Raw genomic sequence first — 20463 nt, forward strand, 5'->3', positions numbered from 1 at the left:
CCCTCTCTCCTTCCATCCAATTCTACATCTGAGTTTATCTGTCTGACATCTTTTTGTATGTGGTGTTGCCTTGACATAGTTCCTAACTAGTAGGACATAGTTCCTAACTAACACAAAATGCTTCATCTTTTCTCCTGTTAATGCCACTACCATCATCCACATCTTATTCATGTCATTCCATTTCTTCCACTTTGACATCTCCAAGATCTGTCCTTTTCTTGCTATCCTTAGTGCTCAATCTCTCATTCGGGACCTCATCACTCTCCTCAAATACTGTAACATCCTCCTCTGTGGCATTCTGAGAGAGAAAAGTTATGACTAGAATGGAAAATTAGTTATATGATTACTTCCTTCCTTTAGGTGCTTCTACAATGGCCTCTTTTGGTGGGCACGTCTACAATTAACAGAGTGGAATAAGAGATTAGTGTTACTCAATTCCAAATATATATTTCTTATTTCCTTTTAACTTTGCAAGATCTTAGCTAGAGACAGAAAAGAAAGGGCATGTTCTGGAGCTTTGTGGACAAATCTGAACTGCCTCCAGTATTTGCAGATATTTCAGACATGGAGAGAGGTCATTTTGAGAGGGGAAATCACCATTTCCCTCCCTCCATTTTCTAGCTTCCAATGCTGCAACTCAAACCTGAGGCTTTGAAAGTCCTTCTTTTGAATTACTAGTAACCAGAATTCCAATTTCAGAATCTTTTTAATAAAAAGAGGTTCTGTAGAATCTATCTTGCTCTTTCATATCTCTGTTGACTGTGACAAGCCAATAGAAGCAAAAAGTAGTTTGAAAACTTGTCATTGAGTAGATACAAGAAGATCTGATGAATGCTGTTTTTGTTTAGCACCTTTTCAGAGTAGAACTACATTATAAACAAAATTTATAGACTTCCTGAAGCAGGTATAGGTCTGAATTGTACGAGGAGGTGTAAAGATCTGATAATGTATGAAAGAAGTGAACACAGTTAAAGGAAAAATAATTTAGTACCACTAGATGAATAATTTAAAAAAAATCACAAGATTTAATTAAAAGAAAGGAAAAACTTCCATAAGCCACTGTATAGGAGAAAACAGGATTTAATTCTGTAGTTTTTTTAAATGTATGTTATTTACAATTATTATTGTCATAAAATTATCAATTTATAATTTAATTTCCAACATATAATTTGTTGTCTTATTTCAGATTGTAGAACCAGAGGGCAGTTTAATGCATTTTCATATCACTTCCGGGGAAGACGTTCTCTTGATTATAGCTTTCAGGAGGACAAGCCCTTAAAGAAAATGAAAATGCACAAAACAGTGAGGTAAGCATTTTGTACTAAGATCTGAAAAAGGGTAGGTTTTTTTGTTTGTTTTGGTTTGTTTTTGTGTAAGGTGGAGGAAAATTGAATGATTTCCTGCAAATATACATTAGGTTTTGCAGTCTCCAGTCCATCAGTCTGGGATTGATGCCTTTCATTCTGATGCTTCTAGATGTTCAAAAGCAAAACAAAATTGAATGCTACAGGTTGTTGTCAGCTTTAAGTCCTGTTTCTGCTGTGGTTTATCTTCCAGCTCTAATTTTTCTAAGACCTTCATCATGTGAAACAATAATACTTTAGCCCTCAATCTTGTTTATTTTCCTCAGAAGAAATGTGAAATGTAAAGAAAAAGCAGCAGAAAATCTGGGTCTTTATTTCATCCATCAATAACAGCATCTGTTTGCCTGGAAAATGCCCACAGTCCTGCTGTCCCCAAAGTGATACAAGCAGGGACTACAGATAATATGTGCCCCACCTCAGTGTCTAGTACTTGCTTAGAAGCCAGGGCAGGGCAAATATTGGGGCAGTAGCACTGAAATCAGTAAAAACGGGCTAGATTCTCGCGTGCCAAGGTCCATTCAGTGCAGGAATGGGGGAAAGAAGAGTTTTGGTTATGGCTTCCTGATCTTCAAGTTGCACCAACACTGATATAAGTTACAGCAGTGTAAGGTCTGTTCTGGTTTATGAAAACTGTAGGGGACCCTATTCCAGCTGTGGACTGGTGAAGTAGAGGTGGGCTCTTCTCCATCCAGATGTGCCCTTTCCCTGCCCTGACACACACCTTACTCCAGTTGGTGTCGGTGTAGGAACTAGTGTCACGTTTTTTATGATATTGAGTGTCCCGTTCTAGAGGAATTCTCAAACCAGCAGTAGCAGCCAGATTCTAGTTCTTTTTGCAGCATCTGGAACTTGGAACGGAAGAATCTGTCATAGTATGTTCATATCTCCAGATCTACAAGAAAGGAGGCCTTTGCATAATAAGATTCCATCTTGTCTCCTTTTTATCTAGAAATTGTGTTTCTTGTGTCCCAGGTACCCTGTGATTTAGATATTAAGCTGAATTCTTCCAATATAACTCTCTCTCAGGTGCGATCACATCCCAAAACAGTTTCTCAAGAATCTCACCCTATGGGTACCTTTTGTGAACGAAAACGTATTCTTCTTCGAGTGATTGCTCATGTGCGTTCCACAATAGGTATGTGTGCTCACCACATGCAGCAGTGCCAGAAGTTTTTTCTCTAGCAATACCCGTAGGGGAGCGTCCCTAGCGACCCCTGGCATGGTGCCTCCATGGCACAGTATAAGGGGCTCTGCACACTCCTCCCACCCTCAGTTCTTTCTTGCCACCAGGGAAGATGCATCGGAACTGCTCTGCTCCAGCTTGGCTGCAGCTTTCCTCTTGAACTCCTGTTCTTTCATAGTTATTAGTAATTGTAGTTAAAGTAGTTTAGATTAATATTAGTTTAGTTTAGTGCGCCCAGGTCAGGACATGCCCCATGCCCTGGGCTTTAAGTCATGTGATACTTGCAGGCAGCTGATGCCAGTGAGTGAGCCGCACATGGACTGTATATGCTGTCTAGGGGAAACCCATCTCAGCGATCGCTGCAAGATATGCAGATTCTTCAAGCCTCGGACCAAGAAAGAAAGGAACATTTGACTTCTGAGCCACCAGTGGACACCGCTCCATGCCTGTGGAGCATGCCAAGAAGGCTAAGAAGAAGTCTTCTCCGTCAATAAACCTCGTTATCCTCAAGGCCTCCGACTCAGGTTGAGCGGAGCAGCCTGGCCCACTCGGTGTCAACCTTCCCAGATGTCCAGGTGGCCTCCATGCTGGAGGCCCTGCAAGTGGCTTGAGACATCATGTCTCTGCCAGTTCCAGGGGCACCACCACTGTTGGGTCCCCGTCCAGAGGCAAGCCACCGCTTGGATCTCCAAGTCACCACCTGATCGGTGCAGTTCGCATTCTAGGGAATGTTCCCGATGCTGTTTGCCAATCAGCGACTGCCCCGTGCGCAGTCTGCGCCGGTCCTTGACCCCCCACCAGGGGTTCCGACTGCCAGGGGTTCCAGGCACTGCTTCGCCTGGAGGGACCATAGACCTCGCCAGGGGAGCAGGCCCCATTGAGACCAGGACAGACGGCACCGGAGATCCTTGTCACTGAGGAGCCATCATAGCCCGTCGCAATATGGGCATCAACACCATTCCCATTCTTCATCTCGCTCCAGGACCCCGCCTCGGCACAAGTCCCACAGTCCCAGGCATCGATCGCCGGCACCTCGCTGTCGCGGATCCACCCTTTGGAGCCGATCGCTGAGCAGCTGCTACTGGTGGTACTCCCCTCCTCCACGCCAGGATCACAGTCTCATGGTTGGCACTGTTCCCAATACCTCTGCTCCTCCCAGTTCCGGGATAGCGGCAGCTCGTACACCAGCCCTTCATAGTCATCACTCGATGCGGCAGGCTAGTCAGGCTGAACAGCCTTCTCCACCAATGCCGCAGCAGGTGCAGTGGCACCGGGCTCCTTGTCCGCCACCGTGGTACCAATGAGCCCCGTGGCCCCCAACGCAGCCCCTGGTGGGGTGTCGCTTGGTGGCCGGAACCTCGGAGAGACCATCAGCCTCCCTATCTCAGCCCCTCAGAAAGGAGTCAGTGGAGTGTTCATCTCTGATTCCGCGTCTAGAGTGCGACCAAGTGGTGGAACCTCTGGTACTAGTGGGTACGCACAGTACTACACCCCTGGTCCTCATCTTACCCTGATGAGGCAATTATGGCCCCTCCTCCACTTGTTCCTCAGGAAGACTCTAAGGCCCACCAGGAACTGTGGAAAAGGGTGGCATTGAGCCTCAATCTTCAAGCCAAGGAGGTAGAGGAACCCTCAGACTCCCTCTTCAATGTCCTCTCAGCCTTGACACCGGGCAGGGTGGCCCTCCTACTCCACGAAGGGGTGGCAAACATTTCAAAGGCCTTGTGGCAAACCACGGCCTCCTTGTCCCCCATCTCAGAGGGTGGACTGCAAGTACTTTGTGCCCACTAAGGGGCATGAATACTTGTACACCCTCCTGTCCCCAACTCCCTGGTGGTCAAGTCAGTCAACCACAAGGAGAGGCAGGACCAACCAGCCCCTATTCCGAAAAATAAAGACTCAAGGGGGCTGGACTTATTTGGGGGAGAGGTTTATTCATCCTCGAGTTTCCAAGGCTTCTTGGCTTAGGAGAGGTGGAAGTGGTGCCAGCGGAGTTCAGACGCAATGGGTACTACGCCTGCTATTTCCTTATCCCAAAGGCCAAAGAGAGGCTCAGGCCCATTCTGGACCTGCGAGGTTTGAATCAGTACATGGTAAAACTCAAGTTTCACATCGTCTGTCTGGCCTGTATCATCTCTTCCCTGGATCCCGGGGACTGGTACGCTACCCTCAATCTGCAGGATGCGTACTTCCACATTCATATATTTGAGGGGCACAAGCGTTTTCTCCTTTTCGCAGTTGGGCAGGAAAACTACCAATATACAGTCCTCCCGTTTGGCCTGTCCACTGCTCCCAGGGTGTTCACGAAATGCATGTCTGTGGTGGTGGCCTACCTCAGTCATCGTGGGGTTCAGATCTTCCCCTATCTTGATGACTGGCTGGTCAAGGGCAGCTCCAGGTCGCAGGTGTGGGATCACGTGGCACTCCTGCTGTCCACGACACAAGTACACATTAGTCCTGGTGCAGCACATAGAGTTTATCAGGGCAGTCCTGGATGCGACATCAGCCAGGGCCTCCCTCCCACCAGACAGATTTGAGACCCTAAAAGGGCTCATCAGCCCAGTCACAAGGTTCCCTATGACCACAGACAGAGCACGCCTCCAGCTCCTGGGTCACATGTCGGCATTCACATATGTAGTTCTCCACACCAGACTCAGGATGAGGCCCCTCTAGCTCTGGTTAGCCTCGGTGTTCTCCCAGTCTAGAGACAGGATGGACAAAGTCCTCACTGTGCCTGAACATGCTCCATGGGGTCCCGTTCAGGGGCAGGCCCCCATTGATGGAGCTAGTGTCCCATATGGGTACTGCTAAGAGAAAAACTTCCAGCACTGGTGCACGTGGCAAGCATGCACACCTATTGTGGAATGGACATGAGCAAGACATCTCGAAGAACACCAGTTACAGAAAAGGTAACTGTCTTTTATAACTAGTCCAGCAATAGAGGCCTTCATCTGCTCACTCTCCCACAGAGATGCTGGAATCCTCTCAGATTCTGAAAGAGTCTGAAAGAAACAAGCTTTTACATACATTTTGTCATAGATTATTTTTGTGTTTATATGTATAAACCTTTCTCAACCAGAGCCCCAAAACAGTTGGGACAGAATTACTCTGACTACCCAAATCTATGCCAGAGTATAATCAGCTCTATTATGCATTAATGCTCTATCCAAACAATGCTTAAGACTGTACACTTTTTTTTTTATCACCACAAATGTAAGGACTACCAGACTGTAGCTTTTACAAAACTGGTTTCTGAATGTGAAGTATCCAGTTACATGTTTACAAGGTGGGCTAGTATGTATGAAGGGCCTCGCATTTAGCTAATATAACATTCTGCAAGGGCTCTGATTTAAAAAGTAAAATTCTGATCAAGCCACTGTTCAGGGCCCATTGATTCATTTATTTCACAAGACCAAAAGTGAGTGAGCCAAGAGAATGATCCCAACCTTCTCCCTCGGGGTCAGTTGGAAGTTCTTCTTATGAAACAAGAATACTGGGTAGGACAAAATGTGTAGTGTGACCACACGTTGGGTATATGGCGTATAGTTGTATGCCAGATAGACGGACTCTTATATAACCTGAACAAAGGATACAGACAGGAATTTGCAGTTTATTTATTTATTTGATTTTTATAACCACAAAAAAGTGCCTATCCCTGGTTCTTGGCTTCCCTGAGAATTCTTTTAAATATATACAACATACACATTAAATAAAATATCTTTCCTCAGTTGCTGCCAGAACATAAAATTGTGGCCCCAGCAAACAACTAACAAAAATGTAATTGCTCCAACAGAATATCCACTAGTGTTCTTTTCCATTTTCTAGCCCCATAAATTTCCCGCCACTCCTGAGCCAGGGAGGAAAGGTGGGCTTGCATAGGCTTCCTGAAGGTAATGAACTAGGAATGTTATGGGGAGCAGATTCCAAAAGTAAAAAACCCTTAAGGAGAATGTGCCCCACTATCATCTTTTATTTTATATTAGTATGGCTCTAGCTCAAGTCCTTTTGCTGACCATAATTGTGGAAGTATGACATGAGGAGAAAGGTTTAAAAATGTTTAATTTAATCCAGCAGTTGTTTGGTATAGAGACCTCTTGCTATGTTATAAGAGATACAAAGGGAAAGATATCCTTGAAGTAAAAGTTGCATCTTGACTTAATGAGTCCACCATATTCCAGTGTCCTCATAATAGTCTTATGCACTCACAAGGACCTCAAGTGCTGTATTGGCTCAAGACGAAGATAGTCCCTACCCCCAAAGAATTTATAATCAGGAAGTCAGGATATGATTGGAAGCACATATAAGGTAACAACTCAGAGGCTTGCTTACTTTGTGTGAGTATTATGAAATGAGTGAACTGGAGGGCTTCAGTGGTGACTCAGAGAAATCTGAGCCTCTGCTGTCAAATTTTGCATTAGTAAAATACAAGCTATACACATAAAACCACTTGTTCTTACAGCAAACAAAACTTTTTATTGCTGCTTCTGTATGTCTGATGAATTATAAACAACATTGAACAAAATTCATGTGTGGAATAATTCCACTGAGAGTAATGAAGTTGCACAAGGAGTGAATTTGTTGCACAACATTTCAGCCATTTTAACAACTTGTGTATACATTTAATAACACTAAGGAAGAATAGGAATAAAAAATGCTTAACAAACACTGTAACTTTCACTTTGACTGTTAAAAGTTGCCCTGAAGTAGCAGAGCATTGTAGATTATGGTTCTTCTTCCCAAGTGAACTTTTACCAATTTTTCCAAATTTCCATAGCATAAATAATAATATACAAGCAAAAGTTCTTTGTCACAACTTCTTTATAGCTTTATAAATATAAGTCCCATAAAAATTAAAGTAAAAAGAAAGCATCGGTTTCTCCTGCCCTGGTAACAAAGAGAATCTTTTGAACTCTTTTTTAGTTAGAATAGAAATATCAATAGGGAGGAATTTCCCAGATTGCTAAGTGAGAGATGTAGAAACTACTTATACCAATGGGATGCAAGGGCTATATTCATACTTGATGTAAAAATTGTGTTAGTACAGAGATGCCTCTGGCATCAGCAACCCTCAAACAGGAATATTTGGCATACTCTGCTACATGGGCCCTGGGTGCTTCATGCGGTAAATTGTTTAATAATTAATACTCTCTCTATTTTTACTCAATGTTTTATGAAATCTGTCTAGATGATATAATTAATACTGAATATGTCAATTTTCTATGATGACTTTACACAATATTTTCACTGAAGATTGAACTGATTAAAATGATTTTGGAATGTAAGTTTGCCAGATGTCAATTGCAATAGACAAGTGGCTCTACATTGTTCTGTACTGTAAAAAACACTATTGACTTCAAATGTTTATTAAATTGGAAACAGGCAAGTAAACCAACTTGTTCCATTTTCAAAGACTGAGGGTTTTAGCACAGGTGCTTTCTCTGACATCTATTCATGGAAGAAATTTTAAAGTGAGTCCAAGCACAATGCCGATTACAATTACACAAGTAAATCAGTAGTATTCTTTCACTCTGAATTATTGTTGGATGTTTAGCTTAACTGCTTCACTGGTTCTTTACTTTGTGAATAGTAGGCAATACCATGAAAATGGTATTGACTAACAACTTTTTCTGTTCCCTAACATAGTAGACATAAAACTTTTAAGACTGATGCATTCTGTCCTCAAAACTTCCTGTCCCTGCTGGTATAAGGAGTAATACGTTTATCTACCCTGACCCTGTGACGATATCCTGCTACAATGGCACTGGTGTTCTGTTGTGCTTCATAAAACTCATACAACCAGCTACCTATACTTAATTTATTCATAATTTACATTTTGGATAGCCCCTATGCAAATAGCCTATCTATTGAAAATTTATTGGGTGAATATCCTAATCTGTTTTCCTCTTGTTGCAGCTCTACAAAACAGGGTAAACATTTTAATAATGCCACTTCAGCATCTGATGAACATATAAAATTACCTGGGGTGAATGACTTCAGAGAATTTGTTTTAGAAATGCAAAAAACCATCAAAAGCCTCAGAAATCAGGTAAGAAGATGTAATGTACATTTTCTAATCTTAAATTTAATTTAATCATTTTAAACTTTAAACAACATATTTACAAAGAATATTGATCCTTCTGTGGTCTTAAATATATAGACTTCCCTTGCATTCCTCAATCCAAAATTTATCTTGTAATCTTTTGACAAAATGGAACACAGAGCATAGTGTACATATTATTGTTTATTTTTTGTGTCTTTTGTTAATCTTATTTAAAACAAAGATTATACAGTTTGTCTGTGTTGATTTCTGTCACCAAAACCTTGTGTAAGCAATGCATTCCATGTATGTATGAAACTGTTTGTGGAATTAGCTTTTTCCTTCATACTTAGACCTGGAATTTATAGAATCTGGGTTTACGGTTTGCATCTGAGTAAAATCTGTGATTGAGCCATATCTGTGATATACTATTCAATTGTTATGAAATAATATGGTGTGTGCCAAATTGTAATTGTAAATAATTATACCCAGGATTCAGATCTTTTTTAAAAGACTTTTACAGTGTGACATAAATTAAATCTCTTAATAATCAGACTAACTAAAGTAGCCATAATAGTAGCCACTCAAAAAAGTTATTATTTATGCACAAGATATTTTACATATCAGAGAACTCCCAAAGTTGATCATAAGGAATGAAATTCCTTCAAAAGTAACTCCACATTAAAGGTACTGGATCTGTTAGTGATTTCTAAGCATATATTTGTCTGGACTGTAGTTTCACCTCCCTGTTCACAGGTACAATTTATACCCACAATGTGTATCTACAACCTAGGTAATTTAACTACTCAAACTTGGAGTTGAATGACCAAAATTCAGGTACAAATTACACCGCAAAAGGAAGTCCACTGATTTGGAATTTTCACTTTATTATATCACAAGCATGTTCATAAATAACTAACGTTATTATCTAAAAATAGTTTAGGTCTAAATCAGAACACTAGATCTGAACATCTTACAGCTTTGGTCAAGTTTGGATTTGGATCTAAACTGTACAACCATAGATAATTTGTAAATTGGAGCCCAAAATAGTATAAATTCAGATGACTCTGGTGTATATTTTCAACCTTACTGTTGTCATTCTGCACGCAGGTGTAGTCTCTAAGGATGAGTATATATTTCTCAATAAATGTCTAAAGTTTTCTTTTGTAATACAGAAATCGGTATGGAAGAAGTTTGGTATCATGCACATGGACCTTCTTACCTCAAACTCTAGCAAATTAAAAATGCTGTAAGGAAGGTCTCATATTTCCATTAGTAGAAATGGCTGCGCAATTTTTCTCCAAAATATAAACAGTAATTTGGAAAAATAAAGCCACTCTTGGCCATTTATGGTTTAACTATGATTTAATATTATGTATCAATAATTACTTTTACACTCACACAAACACTGTAACCGGTAGCAAGTTACCATCATACAATTTAGTCGTTGCATTAGTTCCTAGAGCACCCGACTAAAACCTTTAAAAAAAAATCCTCATAACATTTAAATTTTCTCTTTAGATGGTAATCTAATCTTTATTATAGAAGATACCTGTTAATAAGTACATTTTAATGTAAGTTATATAACTTTGACATGTGGCTATAATACTGAGGAAACCAGAATTATGGTGCAATTGTCATTCAGGAGCAAACTACCCTTTTGTGAGAGAATACAAAATACTATGGGCTGACCAAGCTCCATTCAGCATTTCCATTCCCAAACAAGAGACTGTCTTTTGGCTGGTTCTGCTACTGGTGCAATTAAGGGTTTGTCAACACTGTAGAAATGTTATGGTGGCATGTAGAGTACATACACTGCACACAGCCTACCACAGGTATAAACAGTTGATAGTGAGGCTCTGCTTAGGCAAGTAGAGAACAGACATGCCAGAACCTTAGGGAATGGTTCTCTACACCCCCAAGCACTGCCTCTACCATCTACATTGCTATTTTTAGCAGTGTGGTATCCCACTGGTGGAGCCTTTCCTCATCACCAGAGCCTTTCACTGACAAGTGTACCTACGCATTGCATGTGGACGCAGCGTGTTTTTCACTGCAGTATGTAGCTTCACATATAGTGCTGGTATCCTACATTCCACCGCTAGCATGGGAAAGGCCTAAAAGATACCTGAATGGGCTCTAAGTTGTGCCCTTTTATCTATGGTTCCAAAGGATCATTCTGACAGCTGAGTGTTGCTGCAGTGCACGGGGTCTCCAGGTACACTCCCCTGCCTTAGATAGACAGGTAAACTAGTTTTATGGCTCCTTTGCATCATTAGAATGTTCATGGAAGTCAATAAGAGTGAAGTTACAAATGCTTTCAAAGTAGCCATTTATTCAGTATTCTACAGCTGAATAATCTAATCTTCCTTTTCCTTATGGCAGTCTTATGAGTTTAGTTTTCTCTCTCTACATTTGTCATCATTTTTGTTTGATGCTCACTTGTTTGTAGGTGTGTATTTCAAGAATAAGAAAGAAAATATGTTTGTGGTTAGTTTTCTCTTGTAGAGACTTTTTCTATATGTGTTGCTTGACTCCAGCCGTTTAGTTTTTCAACAGTTACACTGAGAAGGGCTGAGCAAAAAAGGGGAATCCTTTTCTGCATTTTTGAGGAAAATTTTTGTCCCCAAACTTCAAAAATATAAAAAAATTAATGGAAAGGGATTTCAATAACAGTCCACTTAGAAAGAATCAAACTGGAATATTTTGGCTTCCCAGCTGCTTTCAGAGAATGTCCTTGTTATTTTTACTTGAGAAATTGACACGAGGCTGCCAGCGTGGCGACCAGAGAGGCAGAAAACCCAGTCGCGTTGCCTCCCTGCCAACCCCAGAGCTTCAGGAGGCTCTGTGCCTCTCCATCATCTGTAGTTGGGAATGTTGAGGGGGAAGCAGAGTCCCCTTGTTCTGGGTTTCTCCATCCCCTAGATCTGGGGGGTGGAGAAGCCAAGCCCCCAAGGGTTGTGCCTCTCTATCTCCTGGAACTGGGAGGTAATCTAGCACCCTGTGCTCTGCCGTGTTTCAGCCAAAGTTTTGTTGAATCAGTAATAGATGAACTGAAACATTTCACCACACCCAATCTCCCGTATATTTGACCAGATCAAAAACTGAGTAATCAGCCAGATGCACCCACATGAATGTGGTTAGGGGATTGTATATAAGGTTAAGGACATCCGTAAGCAGGAAAGCTTTACTTTAGTTCAATTAATACTTACGCTTTTTCTGTCTTCAATAAAGAGAAACTGGAATCACGTCTCAGTAGAACTGATTGCACTGATGAAAAGGGTAAATCGTACTCCAGCAATGAAACCTGGAAAAGGGACCCTTGTACTATGTGTGAATGCAAAGTGAGTATGCTGGAATCCATTTTCCATTAAGCCATATTGTTGTTTTGTTTTTGAGATGCAGCCTCTGATGATGTCATATCCACAATTTTGTAGATTCTAATCGTTATTGGTTCAATCTGTACCTGCAGTTGTATCTGGGGAAATTGACACCATTCAGACATCCATCTATCTAACAGTACTTACAAATCTAATGATTAGACATCTACATAACCTATTCCATCATTTGGCTGGTGTTAAATTGTACTTGCAAAATTGTGGGTAAAAAGGGGGAAGCCCAGAAGAAAGCCTTTCCAAAGCAGCCTCTCATAGAATGTAAAAATTGGTAAAAGCTCATATACCGAAATCTTAATATCTTCCCTTGGTTTTTACCTTTAGTGAAAGAAATAAAATAATGGAACATAGGGAGAAAAAACTTTGGCTTGTGGGATCCCTGAAATTTATGAGTGACTTTAGGTGATAATCAATATATAACTTTAAATTGTATATTAATCATGTTTAATCTGGTAATGCCTAAGGACTAAGCAAGAATATAGCTCCATTGTGCTAGGTGCTATACAAACACAGAATAGTAGACAAGAACTTACAGTCTAAATCAAGGGTGGGCAAACTTTTTGGCCCGAGAGCCACATCTGTGAATAGAAACTGTATGATGGGCCATGAATGCTCGCAAAATTGGAGTTGGGGTGCATGAGGGGGTGAGGGTTCTGGTTGAGGGTGTGGGCTCTAGGGAGGGGCCAGAAATGAGGAGTTCGGAGTGTGAAATGAGCTCCGGTCTGAGGCAGGGGAGTGGGATGAGGGGTTCGAAAGGAAGGAGGGGGATTAGGGCTGGGGCAGGCAGTTGGGGCATTGGGAGAGGCTCAAGGGTGCAAGCTCCAGGTGGCACTTACCTCAAGCAGATCCCGAAAGCAACGGCATGTCCCTTTCCAGCTCCTACGCGAGGCACGGCCAGGGACCACAAGGACCGCCACTGCAGCTCCCATTGGCTGCAGTTCCTGGCCAGTGAGAACTGCAGGGGCAGCACTTGGGGCGGGGGCAGTATGCAGAGCAGAGGGCCCTGGCTAACCCTATGCGTAGGAGCTGGAGAGGGGACCATGCTCCTGCTTCCGGGAGCCGCGTGGCACGGCCCCCGACCCTGCTCCCCAGCTGGAGTACTGGAGGGGGCTGTGCTGCTGCTTCCGGGAGCTGCATGGAACGGCCCCAGACCCTGCTTCTCTGGAGCACCAGAACGGGCCAAGCCCTGCTCCCCAGTGGGAGATTGAGGACCAGATTAAAACAGCTGGCGGGCCGAATGTGGCCCGCAGGCCGTAGTTTTCCCACTCCTGGTCAAAATAGACAAGACAAACCATGGTGGGTTAAAGGAGTATAACATACAAGCAGAGTTGTTCATAATATGCAGCACAAGGTCATAAAATCATAGAATCGTAGGCCTGGAAGGGGCCTTGAGAGGTCATCTAGTCCAGTTCCTGGCACTCGTGACAGAACTAAGTATTATCTACACCATCCTTGGCAGGTATTGTGTAACCTGCTCTTAAAATCTCCAATGGTGGAGATTCCACAACCTCCATGATGGAGATTCCACAACCTCCTTGGACAATTTTTTCCAGTGCTTAACCACCATGACAGTTAGGAAGTTTTCCTAAAGTTCAACCTAAACTGCCCTTGGTGCAATTGAAGCCATTGCTTTTTGTCCTATCCTCAGAGGTTAAGGAGAATAATTTTTCTCCCTCCTCCTTGTAACAATCTTTCGAAAACTGTTATCAATTCCCTTTCAGTCTTCTCCAGAATAAACAAACCCAGTTTTTTCAGTCTTCCCTCATAAGTTATGTTTTTTAGACCTGTAGTCCATTTTTGTTGCTCTTCTCTGGACTTTCTCCAATTAGTCCACATCTTTCCTGAAATGTGGCACCCGGAACTGGACACAATACTCCAGCTGAGGCCTAATCAGCGCGGAGTATAGCGGAAGAATTACTTCTCGTGTCTTGCTTTCAACACTGCTGCTAATACATCCCAGAATGAGTTTACTCTTTTTGCAACAGTGTTATACTATTGACTCACACGTAGCTGTCATCCACTAGGATCCTCGGATCCCTTTCTGCGGTACTCCTTCCTATGCAATCATTTCCATTTTGTATGTGTGCAACTGTTTGTTCCTTTCTAAGTGGAGTACTTTGCATTTGTCCCTTAATGAATTTTAATCCTATTTTCATGTTAGTTCAATGGGTTTTTAGATGGGTTTGGTTAAGAAGAGATACGCTAAATGGGGCGGGAGGAGTGAAAGGGGAGAGGACACTGACGGGAAGTGTCAGTGAGAGAAGCAAGGTAGGGAAGAAGGGGTAGGAGGGGCAGGTATGTGACTGATACTTAAAAGATGACACTGTGAGAGAGGGGAAGAAAGAGTGTTAGAGCAAACTGCATTAAAAAATTTGTCATATAAGGTGCTTTCTTCTAGATGCAAATTTAAAAACCTCAAAACAAACCATGATACCTCAGAATTTGTCCCAGTAGCCAGAACCTTGGAAAGAATGGCTGGGAATACATTCCTGAATAATGTAAATATCATATCTCTTATTTTGTAGACAAAGCTAATAATGTGTTAAACTGTTGTGATATTTATGCTAATACAGGTTGGTCAGATTACCCTGTTTTGTAGAATCATGTCCACCAACTGATTGCTCTACAACCAGTGAAAGTCGAAGGAGTTTGCTGTCCATCTGTTTAAAAACAAACTATTAGCAAGGAAAAGAAGCCATAAATCTCCTCTAAGAATTTAAGATGTGTCCTCTTCAAATCATAACGATGCCTGCTGATGGCAAATACAGGTAACCAGAAGCTTAAAACAACAGCAAGAAATCAAGATTTTACGTGACAACATTCTAATGGTGCTGTAACAGTATAAGATGATGTATTATTTTATTATTTGCCCATAAAAAGAAAATCACAATGCAAAAATGTTGAAAGGGAAATAAACAGGTCAAGATAATTCTGTGTTAAGATTCTCAGGTTAGACAAATGACTCTGGTGCTACTTCAAGGGACACTGTCAAGTAGTTTTAGGCACCCAAACTGACTTACTTAAAACGTTTACATTATAAATCAGAACATCTTCCATTTATGAGAAATAAGCACAATAAAATATTACTTTTTCTTTTCAGTATTAGTGTGACTTGATGTTCAGTGTTCTGCTAATAAAGTCAGAAGAAGAAAAGCTAAAATAAAAGCTTAATAAAAACTATTTTCAGAGCTATGCTAATACAAGGGCAATTTCTGCAAGTCTCTGGCATTTGGATTGCTTAGTCAATTATGCCGGCACATAGACAATGAAGTAAAAACAAAAAAAATCTGTTGCATTTCAACCTCTCTTTAATTGAAGAGGAAAATTAATCAGTGTTTGACAAATTGAAGAGCATGAAATTGTTAGGGAATGAGAAACAAACATCAAGTTTCTAGGACAGTATTAAAACAATGTGTATTACAAAAGTGTTTGACAGTGTTCCTTGAATGTTATTCCTCACTTTAGGAAGCAGTACATGACTCATAAGTAGCAGTTGATATTAAAATTAATATAATATTTTTTTGTCAAAACATATGTAATTGCTTGGCTACTTTTTAGATTCATTATTTTAAATCAGTGTAAAGTGACCATCCAAAGTCCAGTTTGCAAGCACTCTTCTCTCCATCTCAGGACGTGCTCACATGTATAGTTACTAAGGCCCCGTTTTGAAAATGTGAAAATGTCACATGCCATTTTGCATACAAGATAGCTACTGATTCATTGTACATATTGTCAGTAGACATATGTTCCTGAGTATATCATGGCACTGATTGTTTATGAAAAGAACAATCAAAATGAAGCATTAACCAATAATTGTGGATTGCTACTCCTTTTTATTTTTTTTCTGACAAGGTATTTGAGTTTCTAGGTTTTCTCATTTTTCAGCTAGTACATGCATACTTATAACTGAGTCCCTTTATATGGCTCGTGTTAAAAATGATCTTCCAGTGAACTTTACTCCTCACATAATTCATTTTTCAGCACTATAGAAATATGTCTATGTCAGTGCAGTGTATGTGTTAGCACACCAATTCTTCACCTTTTTAACAGGCATATTTTATTGCATTCAGTGAAAGACAACTATCATACCTCATTTTACAGTTTTGTTTTTCATTTATAGTGCATCTTCTGAAAAAATCCCAAATTTCCTACAATTCAGGGCTCAATGCTAATGCAGAACTCCTACTGAAGTTATTAAATTCTCTGGATTCTGAGTTATTGTTAGGATTTAGGGAATAATGAAATCTGCACAAATGTAAACATTAGAGAGACAAAGTGGGTGAGGTAATATCTTTTACTGGACCAAGTTCTGTTGGTGAGAGAGACAAGCAACATTGCAAGTCTTTCAAATTATGTAAAGACTTAATTTGCATAGTAATCATATTGTGTGTAATAGCTAATCTATTGCAACAATGCCATTTCCACTATATATTTTGGCACATAATTTCCCTGGGTAGTAGGTTTAATGTTCTATAATTTGATAACTACATACTATGACACTGCTTTCAAACTTTGGATATATTACAATCTTACTACAGTGACTTGTTTGACATTGTGGTAAGAGTAATATGTACATGTGAGTGGAGTGTTAAGCAAAGACGTATGTTAGAGGTACATGGGGTATTTTTAAGAATATTTCAATTGATTTTTATATATAAAGTTTTGACTTATGTACCTATCTTAATATTTTTAGAAACTATGTGGAAAGCATGTTTGATGTATCATATGGTATCTAGGGCTTTCACATTCCGTCCCCTTTTTGATACTCTAGTACTTTGTTCTGTTTTCTTGAGAGTCCAGTCACACAGTCACCCTGGAAGCCCTATGCACATGGAACTCCCATTGATCTATAATAAGAATTCCTCAAAGAGAGGCTTGCAGAAACAAATAAAATATCATAATTTAAGTATGTATATGGTTATATAGACCAGTTAAAAAAAAAAGTGCTTCCAATGGGTTATTAATTTTATCCCCCCCCATGTTTATATGAATTAAATATCCTTAGAATTTCAGATCATAGCAGAAGAGCTTTTCCATTTATACACTATATAACAGTACCATGTATCTCATTCCCCCCTCCCTGCCGCAGAATAAAGTGAATGTCTGTTGTTCTTTGTTCAGTGTTTACTCATACAATATATAAAAAGATTCTGGAATAACTCTTGAAATGCTTATACCGCTTCATCTTGAGTTATTTTACAAAAACATAAAACATAAAGAAAAAGCAGATCCTCACCAACAATTTTAAATGTAATAAGCAATCAAGATTGTATAAATTTACTTTATTAAAGTGTCTACAGATTCAGCACCGATATTAACATTTCTGAAACAGTGGCCAGTGGCTGCATGATCATTTCCTCAGTATCCACTGTGAGAATATTGCTGTAATATGTTGCAAATTGTGCATATTTATTTACTTTTTAAAACTGTTACCAAAAGCAGTCTTTGTTATTTTTGTTGTAATCAGTAAATTTACCAAAGAACTGTTTGTACTGTGTAATGAATGCTTCTCAGTTGAAATAAATGGGCCACATTTCCAAATATTCTACCTGTTAATTTCTTGAAGCTACAGTGTGTATGTTTTTTATCAGCCAGACGAACGATTTCCTTGAAGAAGCTTAGTATTAACCCTCCATATCTGACACTAGAATTATCAATTAGTGGGATAAGTGAATGTCAGTTTAATAAAGTTATAGATTTGTATTTAGGTTGTGAAAGTATATATTTACCATTTACTCCATGCAGGGAGGGAGGACAGAGGGTAAAGATTGGATCAGAGAAGGAATTAGTTATTAGCAGCTGGAACACTTTACAGCCTTCTCAGTCTGGTCCTTCTCAGGAAAAAAAAAATTGAAAGTTTTTTTGATATTAACCTTTCTTCACCCTAAGTAAATTGCACCGAGACACTAAGGACACTTGGAGGCCTCATATCACCTACACATGTCTCATTCCAGCACAATTCCTTCAGTCTCCCTTCCACCTTCAAAATGAGTGCACTGCCACTTTTTTCTATCTCCCTCTTCTACAATTAGGAGAGGTTTCCTTCCTCCCACAGATGGGTAGTCAGGCTCATACTGCTTGTTAGCAGCTGGCTGCTGCTACACCACTGAGCTTCTGTGGATGCCATGCCAGGAAGTACTGCTTCTGGCCTCTGCTACAAGTGCATACCATTTTCCTTTTGTTACTTTTTGGGCTGTGGTAGAACATGCAGGAGTAAGTGTTTGTCACTGAGAAGGGCATTTGGGGGTTGAACCGGATTAGGACTTAATACAGACAGGTAGTCGTGTACCCAGTCCGTCTCCTTAGCAGCTGTGGAATCACCCTCCATTCCAGCATAGATCTTCTTAATGTCTTCACCACAAGCTTAGAACCCTGTTCTCTCACCATAGGATATGAGTTATTGATGAAATCAGTGTTAGTTAGTCATATCCTTTTGGTGAAAGTCTAGTGCTCAAGGGATACTAGCCAGTCCCTAGGACCATCAACCTGGAAAATGGCCGGTTTCTTAAACATTTAGTACAATACAGTTGATGATGTTTATAAAACAACAATTTGACTAATATACCTCTGGGAAAACTAGGTATGCAATATGAAAAATTAAAGACTGTGTTCCAGAAGCTAATTCCAAAATCTACAATAAACTGCTGTAAGAAATATCAGTATTGAACTTGAGTTCTGCATTCATCAAACTTTTTTCAGTTACCTGAAGAGATGAATTAAGAAGCAGAAAACATAGCTAATGCACTTGTTCTGAGTAGTATTCCTCTAGGTGCTCTGCTTCAGGCATGCATTCACCTCCCTGTGCCTTTGGCCAGAGATGTTTGGAAGCAAATGCCCTTTCAGCCAACTCATGCACCCTAAACATCTTCATTTCTGGTAGTATAATAGGTCTGTGTGGGTAAACCACCCGCAGTTCCTTCTCAATGGGCTTTGGCCTGAGACAGAGCATCAAGCATTCCCACTCTGCTGGTTCATTAGATTGTAGTTAGCTATTTTGAGATTTCCTTTATATTTTTCCACATTTCTGGCAAAATTTTTGGACATTTATTGTGGGATTATGACAGGATTACCTGTCTTTAAACATTTTTCTTCCTGTCAGGAATCCTCTCAATTAGCAATGGACACTCTAAATGCAGGATACAGCTTGAGAGTAATAGGTAAAATCTGCTCTTCATCTAAAAGCAGATCCATAATAATAGGGAGATAAAATTCAAACTCTGCATAGTAGATCAAGCCCTGAACCTGTTTCTGACCAGAGCACCAAGAACGCTCCTATGTAGTGTCCCAATATACTTCTAGATCCTGGTCACGAAGAACTTTTATGGGATAAGACTGTTGCTATCCCATACCTTTGTCGATCCCAGTCATCGAGAGCAACAAGGGTTCAGACAACCGTTACCCCATTCTCCTCGAGGTTCGGTTACTGAGAGCTTTGAGGGATAGATCTACATCTGCATCTGTGGTACCAACCATCAAAAAGAGCACAACTATTAGATCTCCTTGAAAGAGGTCTCGGTCACTGGAGACCTGAGACCCCAAGAGCAGTGTTACTGAGGCGTCAGGTGTGTCCCAGTACTGTGAAGGTATCTAAGGCTTCTAAGAGATATGCCTTTCTGAAAAAAAACCCAGTACCTAAGGACCTCTGCTACAGCTGATTACAGCCCTGTTAGCAGATATTCTACAACAAAGAGATTGGCACCATCTGGCTCTTTAGTATCCTTGATATGTTTTTTCAGCAACCCCAGGCTCCCCAATCTGCACTTGCACAGGCTCATCTTACCATGCCTAATAGTCAGATATCCACCCTTAGTATTGACATCTAGCTCCATTGTTCCTCCTGTACCACAGGAGTTCCAGTACTCAAGAGACCTGTTCTTACCCAGTGAACCAGAGTCTCCTCTACTATCAGCTTTATACACATCTCTCAGTATTGAGATCCTCTTGGTCACTGACAAACATCTCATCAGAAAACCCAATTCACCAACTTCTACCATCCAAGGAGAGCACTTATCACCTCCATGGAGAGATTCTGATTGTGCCTCACAACTCTCAGTTCAGGGGATCATTGTTATTCAGTGGGACATCTTTAGGATGACTGACAGTGGCTATCTCCTCCTAGGGTTTTTGGTCCACCACAGTGGCCTATTGGGCCCAGAGTTACCCTGTGATTCTCGCTCTCCCATACCTTCCCTTCCAGCCAGAACCAATAGAGGACACCTTTGAAGAACAAAAGGCAAGGCTGATAAGGAGGTAATACCTCATATGAACATTTCATTATCATTGCTGGATGAGTCTCTAATGTCTCCACCATCTTCCGTATCAGATGACTTCAGGCAATTCCAGGAGGTGGGACTAAGTTAATCACAGATATGCTTCAGATTCGCCCTGAGGAAGACCAGGATTCCCATTATAACTTCTTGGGCATTTACACACATCAGCTTCAGAATGTGTGGCATTCCCAATTAATAGGGCTTTTCTGCATCA

The 20463-nt window shown here is 40.7% G+C and overlaps 1 protein-coding gene across 2 annotated transcripts in view; it reads left to right on the plus strand.

The window, feature by feature from the left end:
• The window catches only part of PXDN (peroxidasin), a 165026-nt gene extending 147504 nt beyond the window's left edge, over positions 1-17522 (plus strand). For both annotated transcript variants that reach the window (XM_030555520.1, XM_030555521.1), the window contains 4 exons: positions 1187-1307; positions 8461-8597; positions 11819-11928; positions 14553-17522. In XM_030555520.1, the coding sequence (XP_030411380.1) occupies positions 1187-1307; positions 8461-8597; positions 11819-11928; positions 14553-14597 (413 nt within the window). In that variant the 3' untranslated portion in view covers positions 14598-17522. The remainder of the gene's footprint in view (positions 1-1186; positions 1308-8460; positions 8598-11818; positions 11929-14552) is intronic.
• Positions 17523-20463: the final 2941 nt, after the last annotated feature.

This window comes from Gopherus evgoodei, chromosome 3 (assembly GCF_007399415.2).
Source record: "Gopherus evgoodei ecotype Sinaloan lineage chromosome 3, rGopEvg1_v1.p, whole genome shotgun sequence".
NCBI lineage: Eukaryota > Metazoa > Chordata > Testudines > Testudinidae > Gopherus > Gopherus evgoodei.